Source organism: Heteronotia binoei, chromosome 1 (genome assembly GCF_032191835.1).
Source record: "Heteronotia binoei isolate CCM8104 ecotype False Entrance Well chromosome 1, APGP_CSIRO_Hbin_v1, whole genome shotgun sequence".
Taxonomy (NCBI): domain Eukaryota; kingdom Metazoa; phylum Chordata; class Lepidosauria; order Squamata; family Gekkonidae; genus Heteronotia; species Heteronotia binoei.
In genome coordinates, this window is record NC_083223.1 from 131713879 (window position 1) to 131733610 (window position 19732).

General features: G+C 42.4%; 1 protein-coding gene across 1 annotated transcript; it reads right to left on the reverse strand.

The window, feature by feature from the left end:
* Nucleotides 1-5753: 5753 nt before the first annotated feature.
* Nucleotides 5754-17980, reverse strand: ZC3H12D (zinc finger CCCH-type containing 12D). The gene is made up of 5 exons (XM_060258963.1): nt 17607-17980; nt 14860-14999; nt 14394-14628; nt 9183-9289; nt 5754-6805 (listed from the first exon to the last, which is right to left on the reverse strand). The coding sequence occupies exons 1-5, from the start codon at nt 17909-17911 to the stop codon at nt 5817-5819; spliced, it is 1776 nt and encodes a 591-aa protein (XP_060114946.1). The 5' UTR covers nt 17912-17980; the 3' UTR covers nt 5754-5816.
* Nucleotides 17981-19732: the final 1752 nt, after the last annotated feature.

A 19732-nucleotide genomic window follows, 5' to 3' on the forward strand; every position in this document is an offset into this window, starting at 1 on the left:
TGTCATGCATGTGCTGCAGCTCAAATGTGTCTTTTAGGAAAGCTATTGATCTGAATGTACTATTTAACAAAAGTGTCTGGTATCATTTCATAATCATGAATAGGAAGTGTCATAATTTCCATCTTGATCCTCAAAACAACTGTAATGCTACCTGGAATGTTTTAAAATGAAAATCTGGCATCTAAATAGACTACTTTAAATGAGTGGAAACGGCAGACAGGAGTGGAGTATATTAGTAACCTTCCCCTTCATGCAGCAATGTGTCCTAAAGGATTTTTACATCCCCTCAGACAATACACCAACACAGTTGTAAGATTCCAGGCCTTGCACAAGGGTAAAAAAATTATAGTGGCCTGGATCCAAAACCAGGAAGAAGGGTGGCTTTTACTGGACCTTTCCTCCCAAGGCCAGACCATTAGGCTTCCAGTATTATCCAGTTCTCTGCCCTCCATTTCTCCTGTTATTCCTTGTCCGCATTTGAAAATTTTAAGTGTAGCTTCAATATAGAATTCACAAACTGACGTTACACTGTTATGAGCCCAAGCCTTCCAGCTCTGCATGTTGTATAATGTACCGCTATAATTCCTTAGTAAGAGATTTTTGTGCTTCCAATTAAAATATATGTTTTACTGAAATGTTTTTACTTATTTCTGGCCTTCTGTTTTCAAGTGGTAGTATCTCATCCTTAGATGACCTCCTGTGGGAAGCACACACTTCTCATCTGATGTCATTTCTGGTGCCAATAATTCTGTATATTTTGGCAGTATCAAACCACATCTTGCAAGTTCCCTTCCCTACTGCAATTTCTCTGCTGCTATTTGTGTGGTAGTAACTTCCTTTATTATTGAGTTTCCATACATTAGCAGAATCATCCTCATTTTCTTTGAGGCACTGGATTTTTCAGATCACCACATATAAGAGCTGAAGGAAACCATCTTCTAAATTTTTTTCTATTACAGATTTATTTGACCTTATTTTCATTTTACTGTGTAATTCTCTTGTTCCTGAAATAGGAATGTAAAGTATTCAAGTACACTGAACTAATCCCAGATGCACTTAGAGTTGCCAATCCCCAGGTGGGGGCAGGGGATCCCCCGGTTTGGAGGCCCTCCCCCTGCTTCAGGGTCATCAGAAAGCGGGGGGAGGGGAGGGAAATGTCTGCTGGGAACTCTGTTATTTCCTATGGAGATTTATTCCCATAGAAAATCATGGAGAATTGATCCACGGGTATCTGGGGCTCTGGAGGGGGCTGTTTTTTGGAGTAGATAAATTTTCAGTATAGCATCTAGTGCCTCTCCCCAAAATACCCTCCAAAGATTGGGTATCAAAAAGATTGGACCAGGGGGTCCAATTCTATGAGCCCCAAAAGAGGGTGCCCCCTATCCTTCATTATTTCCTATGGAAGGAAGGAATTGAAAAGGTGTGCCGTCCCTTTAAATGTGATGGCCAGAACTCCCTTTGGAGTTCAATTATGTTTGTCACAGCCTTGATCTTGGCTCCACCCCTAATGTCTCCTGGCTCCACCCCCAAAGTCCCCAGATATTTCTTGAATTGGACTTGGCAACCCTAGATGCACTTGATAGAAGTATTTATATTGGGCAAGTAGTTCTCATACTGCCACCACCTAGTGCTGTTCCCTTGCTTAAAGTAATCCACTTTGTCTCAACTAGAGCCTCTGTCTTTTCTATCATAGCTCCCCTTTATGGAATGGGTTCCTTGAAAAGGTGAGGGGGTGCCATCCTTAGAAATATTTAGGAGGCTCTGCAAAGTAATCTTACTTGCTAGGGCTTTTAATGGGGTATAGACAAAAGGTATTTGGTTATTTGGGATTAATTTTATCTTGTATGTTTTAAATTGAGATTTATAACTGAGCCATCATGAGCCATGCAGAAAGGAAGGATACAAATACTTTTAACAAAATAAAAGTTGTGCCACAATATAGATCAGGAGTGACATTTACAGGGTACTCCAGTAAGCTTCTTATATTTTTCTCTCAGTCCACTCCACCTTATCTCAAGTACTGTTGAATTAAAGACATAATTCTCTGAATATGAAAACGGTTAGAAGTATGTGATCAGCACAACAACACCCCCATGCAATTCCCATATAGCTTAACATCAAGCCTTAAGAAGACTGTAGCTTACAGAAATTAGAGATATAACATACGAGCATATGAAGCTGCCTTATACTGAATCAGACCCTTGGTCCATCAAAGTCAGTATTGTCTTCTCAGACTGGCAGCAGCTCTCCAGGGTCTCAAGCTGAGGTTTTTCACACCTATTTGCCTGGACCCTTTTTTGGAGATGCCAGGGATTGAACCTGGGACCTCCTGCTTCCCAAGCAGATGTTCTACCACTGAGCCACCGTCCCTCCCCAAAGCATTGTTCAAGCTGGTTTTGTTTCTGAAACAGGGCTAGACATAGCACATTATTTGGGCACACATTTATTCTTGAGAAATCAATGTGGTAATATTGAAGTCCATTAAGTATTGAAGAAGAAGAATTGCAGATTTATACCCCGCCATTCTCTCTGAATCAGAGACTCAGAGAGGCTTACAATCTCCTTTATCTTCTCCCCCCACAACAGACACCCTGTGAGGTGGGTGGAGCTGAGAGGGCTCTCACAGCAGCTGCCCTTTCAAGGACAGCCTCTGCCAGAGCTATGGCTAACCCAAGGCCATTCCAACAGGTGTAAGTGAAGGAGTGCAGAATCAAACCTGGTTCTCCCAGATAAGAGTCCACACACTTAACCACTACACCAAACACACTTAACCATTACACCAAACGTATGTCTGTGTGAGCCCACCTCGGTGGGGAGGGCGGGATATAAGTGGAGTAAAATAAATAAATAAACTGGCTCTCTTGCTGTACTTAACCATTCTGCTATTTTCCCCAGAGAGAAGAATAGAGAAGAACTCTTGTGACAAATTAGTTGCTTATAAATGTATAAATGTCATTTATTTTAAAGATTGATGTCCCTCCTTTCCCTCTTCAAGGTAGTTTACAAGTGAATATTAAAATAATGCAAAAATATCAAAACAGATTCTAAAACAGGACTAAGTTCCAAAGAAAACCATGAAAGGACAAAATGCACAACAGACAGCAACTAAAATAATAAAGTACCTGTGTATTATATCCCATTAAAAGATTGTGAAAACAAGACAGATTTGTACTGGTACCTAAAAGATAGTGGAGATTACTGTGCTTCACTGGGCCATAACCCATAGAAAAGGCCATGCAGGACCTCAACTTATGACCCCATCTAATGGGCAGATTCATAAAAAAAAATCCTGCTAATATCCTAATAAAGCACTAAATGGCATGTCACTTGGTGGCAGACTAGGATAACACCATCACCTGGAAATAAACTAGAAGCTTTTGGTACTGGCAATTATATTCAGTAAGGTAGATCTCAGTTAACTACTGGGTTACCATATTGTGAACTAGGTGCAGAATCTGGGTGCTTTTCAGAAGCAGCCTCCATACACAATGCATAATCTAACCTGGCAATCACTAAAACATAAATAAAAGGGAAATTTGGGTCCCCCCCCATGAGCCTACAATGAAATATGGTTCAAGCTATGGATATTTCTTTACACCAGAAAAAAATACACTATCACACTAACTTGTGTAAAAACGCTATTTAATACAGTACAAACAACATTCAATCTCCTTTTCTTAAGGACACAGCCTTACACAGTATATCCAGAGTTCTCACTTGGTGTTCCCACAGAGTCCATTTAAAGGTCCATGCACGTTCCAATGGGCTAATGCTTCAAGTCCATTCCTCTTTCCTCTATATGTTTGTATGGATGGGAACCCTCTGATATACACAGTAATGTTCTAAAGAGAGAACTCCTAGGCTTCTCCACATAAGAACATAAGAGAAGCCATGTTAGATCAGGCCAATGGCCCATCCAGTCCAACATTCTGTGTCACACAGCGGCCAAATATATATATATATATATATATATATATATACATACACACACACACACACACACATACACACTGTGGCTAATAGCCACTGATGGACCTCTGCTCCATATTTTTATCTAACCCCCTCTTGAAGGTGGCCATGCTTGTGGCCGCCACCACCTCCTGTGGCAGTGAATTCCACATGTTAATCACCCTTTGGGTGAAGAAGTACTTCCTTTTATCCGTTTTAACCTGTCTGCTCAGCAATTTCATCGAATGCCCACGAGTTCTCGTATTGTGAGAAAGGGAGAAAAGTACTTCTTTCTCTACTTTCTCCATCCCATGCATTATCTTGTAAACCTCTATCATGTCACCCCTCAGTCGACGTTTCTCCAAGCTAAAGAGCCCTAAGCGTTTCAACCTTTCTTCATAAGGAAGGTGTTCCAGCCCTTTAATCATTCTAGTTGCCCTTTTCTGAACTTTCTCCAATGCTATAATATCCTTTTTGAGGTGCGGCGACCAGAACTGCACACAGTACTCCAAATGAGACCGCACCATCGATTTATACAGGGGCATTATGATACTGGCTGATTTGTTTTCAATTCCCTTCCTAATAATTCCCAGCATGGCGTTGGCCTTTTTTATTGCAAACGCACACTGCCTTGACATTTTCAGTGAATTATCTACCACGACCCCAAGATCTTGGTCAGTCTCTGCCAGTTCACACCCCATCAACTTGTATTTGTAGCTGGGATTCTTGGCCCCAATGTGCATTACTTTGCACTTGGCCACATTGAACCGCATCTGCCACGTTGACGCCCACTCACCCAGCCTCAACAGATCCCTTTGGAGTTCCTCACTCCCAACTCTAAATCATTTATGAACAAGTTAAAGAGCATGGGACCCAGTACCGAGCCCTGCGGCACCCCACTGCTTACCGTCCTCCACTGCGAAGACTGCCCATTTATACTCACTCTCTGCTTCCTATTACTCAGCCAGTTTTTGATCCACAAGAGGACCTGTCCTGATCCACAAGAGGACCTGTCCTTTTACTCCATTTTCCACGGTTTTGTGTCCCCAGTTCTTCTTTAGCCTTTATCTCTCACGGACACTGCTTAATGGAGCCACCCACAGTATATATTTTTCAAACATGGATCAGCTAATGTGATTCAAAACTTCTGTTTCTCAGCTTAAATGGACTCTGTGGGAACACCAAGTGAGAACTCTGGGTATACTGTGTAAGGCTGCATCTGTAAGGAAAGGAACTGTGTGATTGAATGTTATAAATATTGTTTGTACTGTGTTAAATAGCGTGTTTACACACCTTAATGTGATAGTACAATTTTTTCTGGTGTGTTATTTGATTGTTGATTCTACAAACACTGGAACCTGTTGCATAATATCATAATAGATACTTCTTTGGCAGATACTCCTGATAAGAAGAGCTGAATCTAATAAGTACCCCCAAGCTACAAACCTGATATACCAAGGCTCTTCAGCACAAAAGAACACGGAAGGAAGGATTTGGGAGTTGATAAAGGAATAGCAAGAATGTTTGAGGAGGAAAGATTAAATGAAGTGATATTATTATATTATAATAGATGAGGTTGTAGCAATGCAGGAAATCTCTACAGTAAAAGTGGGTATGGATTTAAAAGAAAAGCTAGAGGCTATGATAGATTGAGGACAGAAGGGCAAATGATAGTAAGAAGGGTAATGAAGAAGCTGCTAATGATACAATTTAAGGTCTTGTTCTTCCAACCAAGTTATTTGCGCAAATTGAGAGTAAGAGTATATACTGGCATATACTAACTGCTTTTATTTTATAATGCCTTTCTTGCAGAGGATTTGTTGCATAGGCTCGCATGCTCTTGAAGTAATAGCATTCAGCTTTCTCACCTAAAACATTAGTGTATAAGGAGGACACAGCTGGTATGGGCAGGAAGAGCAAGGTGTTTGTTGAATATGAGATTGTTCTCCATAAAGTGAGTTTACAGACATATTCTGTTCAGACTCTGTATTGGAAGGATAGGGATAAAACTCTGTTGCTCCAAATGGGCTGAAGTCCAACCAATGTGACTGGTCATAAGACCCAGCCTGCAAATTTCCAGGATGTTGCATATCACCATGTTTGTTATATGAAAACACGTTGGCTGAAGAAGTTATTGAGCTGTGTTGTCCTTCAGGTTGGGCCTTCAGATCCTGTCTTACAAAACTTGATATTTGGGATGATTGCACAGCTGGTGTTGGCATACCGCAAACTTGTGAAAGAGGCCTTAGCACTGATTCTTTCTCATTTTGGCAGACACCTATTCCTTGGAAATTATATCTTTGTAAGCATGGACAGTCCAGACACTGGCTATGATGAGGCAGAGGGGCACTTTGTTTGAGATGGTGAATCTTTTGTTGATCATCCACCATGTCTTCATATTTACCAGGTCTTGCAAGCGTATATCGAGAACAGTTCTGGAAACTAAGGGACAATGCAGAGAGTTGCTGCAGCATGGTTCCTGCATGGTTCTTGTGACCTTCATGTAATGCACTTGCTTCAGGTTGCCAGCTGCCTTGATGTATGCTCTGCAAGTCACTTGCTGAGTTCCTGAAGCTGCCATCTTCCTGCTGTGGAGGATTAGTGTGAAGTTCCTCAAAGCTGTGTGTTGAGCTGCTTTTCCTGGCAATAGCACTGCCCCCTCTAGGCCCCACTGAACTGGATGTATTCCCACCTCTGCTTTCTGTGGGGATTGTCCTCATCTTTTCTTCATCTGATCTCTGAGTAAGTAAACAGGACTTTGTCTTTGCTCGAAGTTCATCAGCCACTGAGAATTGACCACAGTTAACTCTTTCTGGATGGTAAAATTTACATTTGTTGCCATATGTACACTTTCTGCCTGGGAAAGAAAAAAAATGGATGATCAGGTAATGTGATTAGGTAATATTCAAAATGCATGGCTGGTTTATGGAAATGCTGTAGGTCCAGGATTTTCCTGGAAGTGCCCCATGTCTCTCATAGGATAAGACCATCAAGCCTGTAAAATCATCTGAGCATTTCTCTTTGGTAGTTAAAGCAGAAGCACCTCTGGTATTTTGATTTTATGAATGTACAGAGTAATGAATGCGAAGGAAGAGTGTGGCATATATATCACAAGCTCAGATCCAATCTCTGGATTCAGTGGGGCCATTGCCTTGCCATCATACCAGAGAAGGAAGAATGATCCACTCAACTTGCTTACTGTCTTAACTGTTTTCCTATTTATTCAAATATTTATGTTTTCAAGCCTTGCTCTCTGCCCCCTTTTCCCTCCCCACCCCCCAGGTGAGAAAGGTGGTGACCAGACTCAGGGCTTTTTCAGCAGTGCCACTTTGCCTTTGAACTACTTTCCCTCTTAAGGCTTGCCTGGTGCCACAGATTCAGAGCCACTCACAAAAAACTGTGTCCCACATCACTATCCACTATTCTTAAAATTAGGGGAGGCACATTGAGCACACTTAGGCTTGCCTTTTGCCTACTGGCAGCAAGCAATCCCCTATCCTCAATAATCTGAGGAGCATGAGGGGAAAAAGAGGGGGGATGGCATGGATGGTGACATCATGCCCTCTGGAAGATCCCCCCTCCCTGAGCCCTGCCACCCCCCACCCCACCCTCGATTTTCCAGCATTTGCCAGTCCGGAGCTGTATATACTAAGCATCCTTCCTCTGAAGATCTTCATGTGTGAATATATTCATAGGTGAAAGTGGTGCTTACAAGTATCTTGGAAGCCCAAAGGACCTCCTGAGTACTTTATGCACAGTGTTCAGCAAATTAATCACAGCAGGCCACAGAGCGTTCTTTTGGCTCCCTCTGCCAGCCCAGTTATAATAAAAGTAACTACTCAGAATGGCTCTTCCTTGATGGCATTGGAAACACAGGACAGAAACACAGTGAAACAAGTGGAGTAGGTTGGAAATCACCATCACCAGTGTCAATGGCAGGAAGGGGGCTGGAAAATAAGCTCAACCCCTTTTAAACCAGATTCATCATGACTTTTTCACATCACTCGAACTATCATCTTTGCGATTTTATTATCTGTGATTGGGCATTAAAGAGAGGAAGCGTTTATGTCAGCCATGCCATTTTTACCCATTTGAGCAGTCGCCCAGGCTTCCTAAGTACCTCCCTGCCCTGGTGGCATTTCAGAATTCCCATAAGCTTCCCCCAGTACCATCAAGGTGCTTAAGTTGTGCTGAAAGCTTCCAGCCTACATGCTGTTGTGTGATTTGTTGCCAATTGTATCCATAGTTATGATGTTGGTTAATTTTTGATGTGGTTCATTTTAATGTTGTTTCAGTGTTGTAAGCTGCCCTGAGCCCACTTGTGGAATAGCGTGGGGTATAAATTGAAAAATTAAATTAAATTAAATAAGACTGAACTCCACCAAGACTGTTCACAGACTGTTCATGACTTTATTAAGCTCCTATCTCCCAGGTTACATTCCTGCTGACGGAACACCAAAATAAAGAATGTGACCTGCCAGGAGTGCAGGGCCAGGTGAAACTGCAATCTTTTCCCAGCTGAAGCTGTTGTAATTGTAAGTTTGCTCAGGATGTGACATCTGTCATTTTCATACTGTCTGGAGGTGACCGCTATGTAAAGAGATTCAGCTCACAAAGCATGTAACAGTTTCACTGGCAAGATATGCAGAAGTATTATTAATAGCATATCTCACTTTAGTTCCCTCTCTGTGCTAAGCATGCGGAGCAAAAAAATAAATAAAGTAACCATCATGTTTTCATTGTAAATGTAAAACTGCCTCAAATTACCAGCCTCTTTGCATAGCAACATAGCATTAATATTAGCAGTTAAAAATGATGGCTTAAGCTCCTGGTTTAACATTGGAGCTGGGTGACCTCAACATTGCCAGAAGAGGCAAGTTAATTCAGATGCAAAAAAAAAAAAAAGTTTTTATGCTGTGGAAAATCTACCTTTAGTCTTGGTGAGAAAAGCACACTAAAAATAACATTTCCCACCCTCTGCATTTATAGCGTAGTGTTTAAAGAGAATCTCTGACATTTCCAGATGAAAATACTTGCAAGCTTCAGATGCCAGAGAAGCTTGTACATATCTCTACAGGGAGAAGACAAGCTCCCCATTTCAACTTTACAGAAAGCACAAATAGCAACTGTGTAAATCACTATTCGCACATCTTTCTATAATACTGGAAGTTTCTTTTACTGTGGATTTCATAAGCTAGGTGGATGATCAATTGTGTAAGGCACTTCAAACATACCATAAGGGCAGAGCTGCCATTTTGGTTCAGGGGTCACTGGCTTTTTGCTCAGAAAATTGGCAAGAGAAGGTCCATGTCGGCCCAAAGGATCATCCGGAGGCATAAATCTAAAATAAAATTATCACAGTTAACTGAACGGGCATAGAATCATGGAGTTGTAAGGGACCTTCAGGGTCATCTAGTCCAAACCCTGCACAATGCAGGAAATCCACACATACTTCCCCGCCACACCCCCAGTGCTCCATGCCCAGATGACCAAAAAAAAAACCCTCCTGGATCCCTGGAAAAACTGGCCTGGAGAAAATTACTTCCTGACCCCAAAGTGGCAATCAGCATTCCCCTGGGTGTGTTAAGAAAGGGCCGTGAAAACTAAGCACTGATGCAACCCTTCCTGCCCTACCTCTCATGATCTGCCAAAGTTAACAGAATCAGTATTGCTGTCAGATGGCCATCTAGCCTTTCTGAAATATATGTAAGTTCATCATAAAGTTTATTGGAGTAATTTTAATACATTATTCAGGCTATTCATCAAACAGATTCCCATTGTATACACAACTCCTACTTAAGTGGGAAGAGAGATGGACATGCAAGGCTATATAATCAAGCACACAAATCATAACAGGCAGGAGATGGGGAATGAACAAAATTAGTATGCTATAAACCTGTCAATTTGTGATTTGGAAAACCATAAAGCAAAAATTGTTACAATAGTTAACATAAAGCCATTAATGGAAAAAACCATACATGTCCGTTTTATGAATTAACAAGTTGCCTGTCAGAAACTACTCTTCCCCTGATTAATTGTGTAGTATATTTGGCTACAGAAGCACTTGATGGATAAATCCAAATAGACAGCCGTGTTGGTCTGAAGTAGTAGAACGAAATAGGAGTCAATTGCACCTTTAAGACCAACTTAGTTTTATTCAGAACGTAAGCTTTTGTGTGCATGCACACTTCTTCAGACGAGGAATGAGGTACAGTAAGCAGAACCACATACAGCTGGTGGGGTTTGGAATGCCAAGTGGTACAAAGTTAAAAACCAATAGCTGGTTCTGCTTACTGTACCTCATTCCTCGTCTGAAGAAGTGTGCATGCACACAAAAGCTTACGTTCTGAATAAAACTAAGTTGGTCTTAAAGGTGCAATTGACTCCTATTTTGTTCTACTGGTGGATAAATGTCCATCATATAGCACTAACTAAAGGCAATAAATGCAACTAAGTGTAACTATATGGTGTTTGTTCCAAAGTTAACTGCTTTTTAGTGACATTGATTGTGCAGGAAGAGATTAATACTCCAATTGAAATAAGTGGGATTTAACAGTACTTAGTTGTAGAAACTGTTATTTTCTTAAGCTTGTTAGGCCTAAAGTGGCTCTCTAATGTGTTTTCATAATCACTTCCTGGCCTTGTTGACATAATGATGCTTTGCCTTATCTGTTTTCTGTCTCTGTGTGGGTGCTGTAATGTCCACTGATAATGAAGAATGTGAAATGCTTTACAGTCTAATTAAAAAAAAAATAGTATTTTTTATCCTGCCTTTCCTCTGTGGCACTCAGGGTGACACACACTGGTCTTCCTCTTCCATTTCACCCTCACAAAACCCCTGTGAAGTAGGTTAGAAGAGAAGAACAGTTGGTTTTTATACTTCACTTTTCAGTACCCTAAGGAGTCTCAGAGCAGCTTACCATCGCCTTCCTTACTCTCCCCACAACAGGCACCCTGTGAGGTAGGTGGGCTGAGAGAGCCCTGAGAGAACTGTGACTGACCCAAGGTCACTCAGCTGGCTTATTGTGGAAGAGTAGGGATTCAAACTCGGTTCTCCAGATTAGAGCCCACCGCTCTTAACCACTACACCACACTGGCTGTCAAGTTAGGCTGAGGTTAGACCGAAAGAAAGTGACTGGACCAAGGTAACCCAGTGAACTTTCTTGACAGAGTGAGGATTTTAATCTGGGTTTTCCATGGTCGTAGTATAACACTTAATCACTCTAGGAAGCTTGAGTCTTCTGTTAGATTCAGTTTTTTGCTTCAGAATTGTTTTAACTCTGAGGGTTAATTCAACTAGGTTTCTCTTTTGTAATCAAATTCCTTAGAAGCTTATCTAGATTTGTTCTGTGAGAAGGTCGATATCATCATCATCATCATCATCATTATTATTTATTACATTTAATAAATCGCCCTATCCCAGCTAGTGCCAGGCTCAGGGCGATGTACAACAGTAAAAATTACATATATATAAAATCAATTACATTAAAAAATTAAAAACCCTGATGGTGTCTTTAAAGTGCTCTTATTCAGTTATTGCATCACATCATGGGTAGGAGGATCCCCCCCAAGAGGAGGTGGGGAGGAAAAAGTGCCAGCACGGCAACCGTTGCTGTCCTTATGCAAAGGCTTGGCGGAACGTCTCTGCCTTACAGGCCCTGCAAAACTGTAAAAGATCCCGCAGGCCCTGATGTCTTCTGGCAGAGCATTCCGCCAAGTTGGGCCAGGACTGAAAAAGCCCTGGCCCTTGTTGAGGACAGCCGGACCTCTTTCTGATATGTCAGAAATTCTTTCCTCGATGACTTGTCTATCGTTACTGTGACGGAACCGGCCCGATTCTGCCTTCAGACCCGGTCCCGTCAGCTCCCTATTGAGTCGCCAACTCCTGGAGGGAGCTATTTCTCCTCCTGCCCCTTGGGCTCGCTGCCACCACCTGCTCAGTCTAGGGGTTCAGATTGAGAGGAACAGGACTCCCAATCCCCCTCTCCAGCTATGAGGCCAGGCCTCAAGGTCCTCTGCCACTCTGTACTTGGGTTTCACAGAGACCTCAGCACTTCTTTGGGGCACCCCTGGAGGATTGGCACCTTATCCAACTGCATGCCTTCCCCCTTGCCCGGGGCCCCCTTTATAAAACAGCGTGGTCTAAAGCGGTTTGGGGATCTATGTGGTACAGAGATTGACTGCCAGCATTTAAAACAGAAAAACTATTTATTTACAAGAGAAAAAGATAGGAAAAACAGTTGCATTTAAAAAATTAGCACAGCACAGCACCCGTACAGCAAACAGCCTGACAAACAAAATGTGTTATAAACGCGTCCTGCTGGCCCTGATCTAAACATGCCCTGCCCTTTTGGATGACTTACTTTGTCTTACTGCCTGGAGGCCTCATTTTCTTTTGAATAGGCCGCATGCACAGGCAGGAGCTCCCACACTGGCAACCTCTTCCTTCGAGCAAACCGCTTTAGACCACGCTGTTTTATAAAGGGGGCCCCGGGCAAGGGGGAAGGCATGCAGTTGGATAAGGTGCCAATCCTCCAGGGGTGCCCCAAAGAAGTGCTGAGGTCTCTGTGAAACCCAAGTACAGAGTGGCAGAGGACCTTGAGGCCTGGCCTCATAGCTGGAGAGGGGGGTTGGGAGTCCTGTTCCTCTCAATCTGAACCCCTAGACTGAGCAGGTGGTGGCAGCGAGCCCAAGGGGCAGGAGGAGAAATAGCTCCCTCCAGGAGTTGGCGACTCCATAGGGAGCTGACGGGACCGGGTCTGAAGGCAGAATCGGGCCGGTTCCGCCACAGTTACCAATGTACAGGAAAGTACTGAATATGTTCTAGTTCATATTCTCTGGTTTGTGCACTACAAAAATAATGCCTTGGCCAATTCCCTTTATGAACATAAGAACATAAGAGAAGCCATGTTGGATCAGGCCAATGGCCCATCCAGTCCAACACTCTGTATCACACAGTGGCCAAAATGTATACACACACACACACACATATTGTGGCTAATACCCACTGATGGACCTCTGCTCCATATTTTTATCCAATCCCCTCTTGAAGTTGGCTGTGCTTGTAGCCGCCACCACCTCCTGTGGAAATGAATTCCACATGTTGGGTGAAGAAGTACTTCCTTCTATCTGTTTTAACCTGACTGCTCAGCAATTTCATCAAATGCCCACGAGTTCTTGTATTGTGAGAAAGGGAGAAAAGGACTTCTTTCTCTACTTTCTCCATCCCATGCATTATCTTGTAAACCTCTATCATGTCACCCCGCAGTCCATGTTTCTCCAAGCTAAAGAGCCCCAAGCGTTTTAACCTTTCTTCATAGAGAAAGTGTTCCAACCCTTTAATAATTCTAGTTGCCCTTTTCTGCACTTTTTCCAATGTTATAATATCCTTTTTGAGGTGAGGTGACCAGAATTGTACACAGTACTCCAAATGAGACCGCACCATCTATTTATACCGGGCATTATGATACTGGCTGATTTGTTTTCAATTCCCTTCCTAATAATTCCCTGCATGGCGTTGGCCTTTTTTATTGCAAACGCACACTGTCTTGACATTTTCAGTGAGTTATCTACCATGATCCCAAGATCTCTCTCTTGGTCAGTCTCTGCCAGTTCACACTCCATCAACTTGTATTTGTAGCTGGGGTTTTTGGCCCCAATGTGCATTACTTTGCACTTGGCCACATTGAACCTCATCTGCCACGTTGACGCCCACTCACCCAGCCTCAACAGATCCCTTTGGAGTGCCTCACAATCCTCTCTGGTTCTCACCACCCTGAACAATTTAGTGTCATCCGCAAACTTGGCCTTGGCTGACTGAACTGACTGTCCTTGCACATGTGCCAGAATGTTCTGCAGGGCTTTTGTGGCTAACATGCCAAAGTTCCTCAGTAAGGAAGTCAATGTTGTAGGAACTGTTGAAGGTAGAAAGTTTGAAAACCACCCAGATAAAGATAATGTTTTCTCGCTTGCTCTGTTTTATTTATGTGTATGTAATGAGCAAGGTCAGCTCTAGCTACTATTTAGATGGGAAACCTCCAAGGAATATCAGGGTCATGATGTCGAAGCAAGCAATGACAAACCACTCCCAAATGTCTCTTGCCTTGACAACCCTGTGAGCTCACTATAAGTCAGCTGTGACTTGATGGCACTTTCAGCACCGTGCGCACATGAGTGAGACATAAAGCCAATCAACAGATACCAGCCTTAGGATAACCAACTAGGGCAGAGATGCGGGGAAATTGCTGCTTTATCAAAAGCAAATTCCAGGAGTTATGTCATCATTACAAATAATATTTTTAAAGAATACAAAGAAAAGTTCTCAAATAATAGCTAATCCCTTTCCTGCTAAATGATGAAAACTGCACTTGGCCATGCTAGGATTAAACCCCCAGAAGAGATCCAATATTTAATGATGGTTGCAGATATTCTAGGTAGGATCTTACATGTCATTGACGAAGGAATACATGAGCAGTCGCTGCTCAATGAACCACTTCCACTCCGGATTTTCATTCTGCAGGTCCCGAAAATTGTCATTGGAGACAATGACCCCATCTTGCTCATGGGCCAGCTTCACTATGTAGCGGTCGTCATAGCACACCACCCTCTTGCCTTTCATTTTGCGCGATGGTGTATATACAAGAATTCCTTGCTTTGCAAGTTTCTCAAGGATATGCTGATCTAACAGTTAAAATAAAGGAGAGGTTACATTTTTTGTAAATTCTAGGAGATGCTAAATGCCTGTAAAGATCTGAATAGCTTTAAAAATCACATCAAGAATCCCCAGTGTTTGAAGCCCTCTGTATATACAGAAACAGCACATATCAAAAGTGTTATCTGAAGCATGTGCAACTAGGACCAAATCTTTTGCAAGGCTTAATATTTTAAATCTGTTCCAGGAAGCATCCCTACCTGTAATAGGGTTATCATATCTTGTTGGTTCTTTTCTCCAAGAAGGAACAAAGACTTTGATGTATTTGTGACCTCTGTTTTTGAACCAGTCCACCACCAGCTGAATTCCCATGCATGAAAACACTTCCTTATTTCCATGGCTGCAATTAAAAAGAAAGAAAATATGCTTACAAGTCAGAAATGTCTGCTGCCTTCTCATAGTTTCTACTTATATCCCTTCAGTTTATGACATCTTAAAGCACCAGTGGTATGCCTCTTTGAAACTGGAGGGGGGGACATCTAATGTCATCCCATCTCCTACCCACTGTGATGTATTCATTCTGAGCATGACTTGAATGCTTTCTGGGGCTTTCCCCTTAAACCAGATTTTTAAAAAGCAAAAACATACTCTGACCCGGTTTGAAGGGTAACTTCTGAGTGGCTGTAGACACAACCAATACAGAAGGTGGGGAGGGGGGGGCAGATCTAAGCTCTGCTTTCAAAATGTTTGGATCAGTCATTCCCCCCCCCCCCTCTGCCCTTAAAGGTCTGTTTCACTTTCCCAGTCAAGCAGTGCTGTAGCCTCTCAGTGCAGCTCAGCAGTGAAAGTGAAGAGAAAGAGGGGCTGCTGGGCTGCATGCAAGGCCTCCATTGTGATGACCATCATCTCAGCCACAATTTTGCACATGGATGGTACACAAAAAGACTGGAGTGGGTGGGATGGCCCAATAGGTACGCATTGTTGTACTCGTGTGTAGTTGCAGCCTTAGCCAGATTATCAGGAATAGTACTAAGACACTTTTGCAAACTAGCAATTCCAATTTGGCCAGGGACACCAATTAAATGGTTTTTCATAAGCACGAAACAGGTTTCTGGGAGACTGAGACAAGCAGGTAAGCCCTTAACTATATTTTAAACAACCCAGGGCTTCAGAAAAGAGAAATTTAAAGGTATATTTCTCAACCTGTGAGAATTTTGTATTGCAAGAATTTTGTTGGTGGTAATGATCGTGTTTTAAAATGTTTCTTGAAATCATACTGGGCTGAGGAAAGTAATTATTTGGGTTTAGCTAGAATTCGTGTACAGCAATAACTATACTCAAGCTTATTCTAAGTTCTGAAGTAACTGAACAGTGCTATTATCACTGCTCACTTCCCCGTTGCTCTTTGAATCTCCTGGGTACTGATTATTGCTTCTATTGTAGGTTATACAAAATTCAAAGTGTACAGCAAATTTCTCTTTGCATTTCAGTCTGTTCTATATGGCTGGAACGACTGCACACTTGTACTGCTTTTACAATGTGGACATAACCAATGAACAGAGATATGAGTCATCAGCCCTTAAACTTGCTGGCGGTGTTTAAACTTTCAGTCTCACTCACCCCTGGAATATGCAATCAAAAGAGGTTTGAGTGAGTTTAGGGCTTATGCAGGATGTATAACAGCAGTCAGCAGGTTGAATCCAAGTGACAATGAGGAAAAGAACAAGAAGGGGAAAAATCAGGGGTGGATTTAGCTTTTACTAGCTTTAACAGTGCATGGGAAAAAGCACAACAAAAGGGATGTTCTCTCCACAAGTAATATAGTGTGGAATAAACAATGGAGTTCATATATCTGATTGTAATAGATTGCAACCAACAGAAACAGAAGGCCATTCTCAAAGCATAATCCTGGAGCCCATGTGAGAGACAGAAATGAGACTGCAAACAGCAGGCACAATGAAGACAGAGATGGGGCTAATTGGCTAGATGGCTGCTAAATGGCTGTCAGACCATTCCAAATGCTGGCAGTGCAGTATAACAACTTAACTACAACAGCATTGTTTTGTATAGAAATAGAAATTCCCACACAGTTTCTTGATGGAAGTGCTACTAATCCAATTTAAGTATGTACTAGACATACGGCCCCTACAAATTTCCCAGATGGGAACTCTTACCCCGGCACACTAACGAGTTCTATTGTATTTTCTTATGTTTCTGCCTGATAAGGAGACAGTGCCTCTCTCCCCTGCCTGTGTTTATGTTTCACATGTCTTTTAAGCACAAGACTACAATTTTGAAGCTCCTCTTTGCACCAGCTACCAACTTCTGGCTTTATAGTCAGGAAGCTTGCTGTACTCACATAAACTGGTTATCATAACTAAGAATATGTATCACAGAATGTAATTTGCATCTAAGCAGTTACTGACATAGTATGAGCAGACCTTGGTGACATATTTTAGCTCAGTGGGATTTATTTTATGTTACCAGTTCCATGAACTTCAGTTCCAAGCTCAGAGTTGCCAGCTCTGGGATGAGAAATTCCTGGATATTTGGGGTTGACGTCTGTGGAAGATGGAGGTTAGGGAGAGGAGGGACTTCAGTCGGCTGTAATACCACAGATGCCACATTCCAAAGCAGCCATTTTCTGCAAGGAAACTGATCTCTCTAGTATGGACATCAGTTGTAATTTCAGATCTCCAGACCCCACCTGGAGACTGGTAACTGTACTTCCAGTATTTAAGTCTTCCCAAGGTATTTAATGTTTTGAACAACAGGGGAGGGCATTGCTGGGCTCTCCATACAATTAAAAGTGCAATCTCTCTCTGAGGGGCTGACTTGCTTCTGGTGTGACACCAGAAGTGACCGTGATCTGTCTGCTCACACATACCTAAACTCGAGGGTGCATTCTTCAAAATTCTAATGTTCCAGAGGAAGATAATTTCATGGCTCTACAAAAGCTAAATAAATGGAAAAACTATTTGGGGTAACAAAATAGAAAAATTCTTGCCTCATGGCGACATTGCTGCCATCAATCACAATGGGTCTCAAGTCTGTAGCGGGATGACTGGCTTCATCAGCAGATTGCAGTGAAATAGCCAAGGCCCTGCATGATGCTTGAGCACCAGGCCTGGACTGAAGTTGCTGCATCCAGTTCTCTGGTTCCTGAATCCTGCTGCTGCCCATCTGAATCAGCTCTTGCAGTAAATCATTGTCAGAGGCTTCCTGGCCCAGTTTCTCTAGTACTTTGCCAACTTGCTCCTTGCTGTAGCCCAGCTTGCAGAAAAACTCCAGCTTGCTCTGTTGTGCTTCCATTTCTGTAGAACAAGAACACCTCACAGCACATGCAATCACCTGTTGAAAAGTGGAGATCCAGCTGTGGGTGGATGTTTGTTTTTGTGTGTGGGGGGGGTATTTCCACTTGACAGAATTGATCCAATGCAGCCGCTTTTAAAATGCATCCGCTTTATGAAGAAACAAAGGAAAAGCACTGTTAAGTAATCAGGCACTGAGGATCTACTCATGCAACCCACAGTGAAAACCTTTGGGGTTTTCACTACATGTCTTTTTATGGAGAAATATATAGTTATTGTAGCATTTGGAAAGCTAGCCTGGCTCAACATTCATTTTTATATGCTGTCTCTTTAAAGAAAAAGTTCGGTGATGTTTCTATACATTTTATAAATTATAAAATAAATATATTAGTTTGATAAATTTGCCAGATATATTAGCATCTTTACTTAAAGTGGACACAATCAACTTCAATATCACATAAACTAAGCAAAAATACAAGAGAAATCACAATGGGTCTCAAGTCTGTAGCAGGATGACTGGCTTCATCAGCCACCCATTGGCTTCAAAGGCACCCATTTTGTGTGTGCTTTCCACAGCTGAAGAGATGGGGTGCTGTAATTTTGCTTTTGCTTCCAAGAGTCAGAAAACAGCTCTTTTGTTTAATTAACAATTAGCAAACCTCAAAAATGTCTTATTTTCTCTGGATTTCAGGGAAGCTTAGCAGGATGTTTGAAAATCCTTCCTGCACAGATCTCAGACCACACACGTTACCTTCTGACTTACCGGAGGACTGCAGCCTTTCACCAGAGGCTCTGAGCACAACTAAGCTCCTTTCTTATTAAATATATATCCTCTGGGTAACCAATATTCGTCAGAAGATCAGGTATGTGCCTAAGATAGGTGTGCAAGAGTGACGTATGCACACATATTTATGCACGGGCATTCCAGGCTTATCTGTCAAGAAAAACATCTGAAAAGAACGTAACAAAGGGATAGCGCTGTGCGATGCGGTTAGTAAAATGCAGATATCCTCTCTCTGACTTTCTGCTAATCTCAGATACCACAAGTGCTTAGCAACAAGTAAACATGGTAACCTGGCCATTTGATGCTGGGGAAATGCGTTATTGGCAACTTGTGAAAGCAACTCATGCGTTCAGAATTTTTTTAAAAAATATAGCCGAACAGGATGCTGGAGTCATTCACTTTTAAGAGCATTGTTGATTTGTGCAGCATTTCCCCCCCCACCCCCCAACTATATGCTGTCAAAACTAATGCAATCCAGACTGGTCACATCATTTAGCAGAATGAAGACCCTACCTTTTAGAGGCAAATCTGGGGACACTTTGAGGGCAACCAGTTTTTGCTCCCCAAAATGCCACTAACACTGTCAGCTTGTGTTCCAGGATTGCAAAAGGGAAGCACCTCCAAGATGAAATCCAGCTGGTGCATTGTGTGTAGGCTTCCTAAAGCAGTTGTTCTAAAATGGCACCATCTTGTCCTAGAACAGTATTCTTCAGGAAGACTGCAGGTAATCTGTACACCCAGCACCATCTTGCAGGCCCTTTTCACCACCAGCAGAGAAAAGATTCAAAGCAGCAAAAGGCCTGGCTGGAGTGGCCTCTAGTGAAAGTGTCTGCCTATATAGATTGGAAACCTCTGGAAGGGGTTTGGGTAGGGTTGCCAGGTCCTCCCCCCCATCAACATCAGGGGATAGAATGGTAGGGTTACCAGTTCTAGGCTGGGAAACTCCTGGAGATTTGGGGATAGAGCCCAAGGAGAACAGGGACCTCAGTTGGAAACAATGCCATGGAGTCCACCCTCCAAAGCATCCATTTTCTTCAG

What these genes read in the sequence shown, in the direction of transcription:
- ZC3H12D (XM_060258963.1), bottom strand. Translation starts at nt 17,911, where the DNA reads ATGGAAGCACAACAGAGCAAGCTGGAGTTTTTCTGCAAGCTGGGCTAC. An exon ending in ATATGATAACCCTATTACAG is followed by an intron (nt 14,629 to 14,859) that starts GTAGGGATGCTT and finishes TTTAACTGTTAG; the next exon opens with ATCAGCATATCCTTGAGAAA. An exon ending in ATGGCAGCTCTGCCCTTATG is followed by an intron (nt 6,806 to 9,182) that starts GTATGTTTGAAG and finishes TTTCTTTCCCAG; the next exon opens with GCAGAAAGTGTACATATGGC.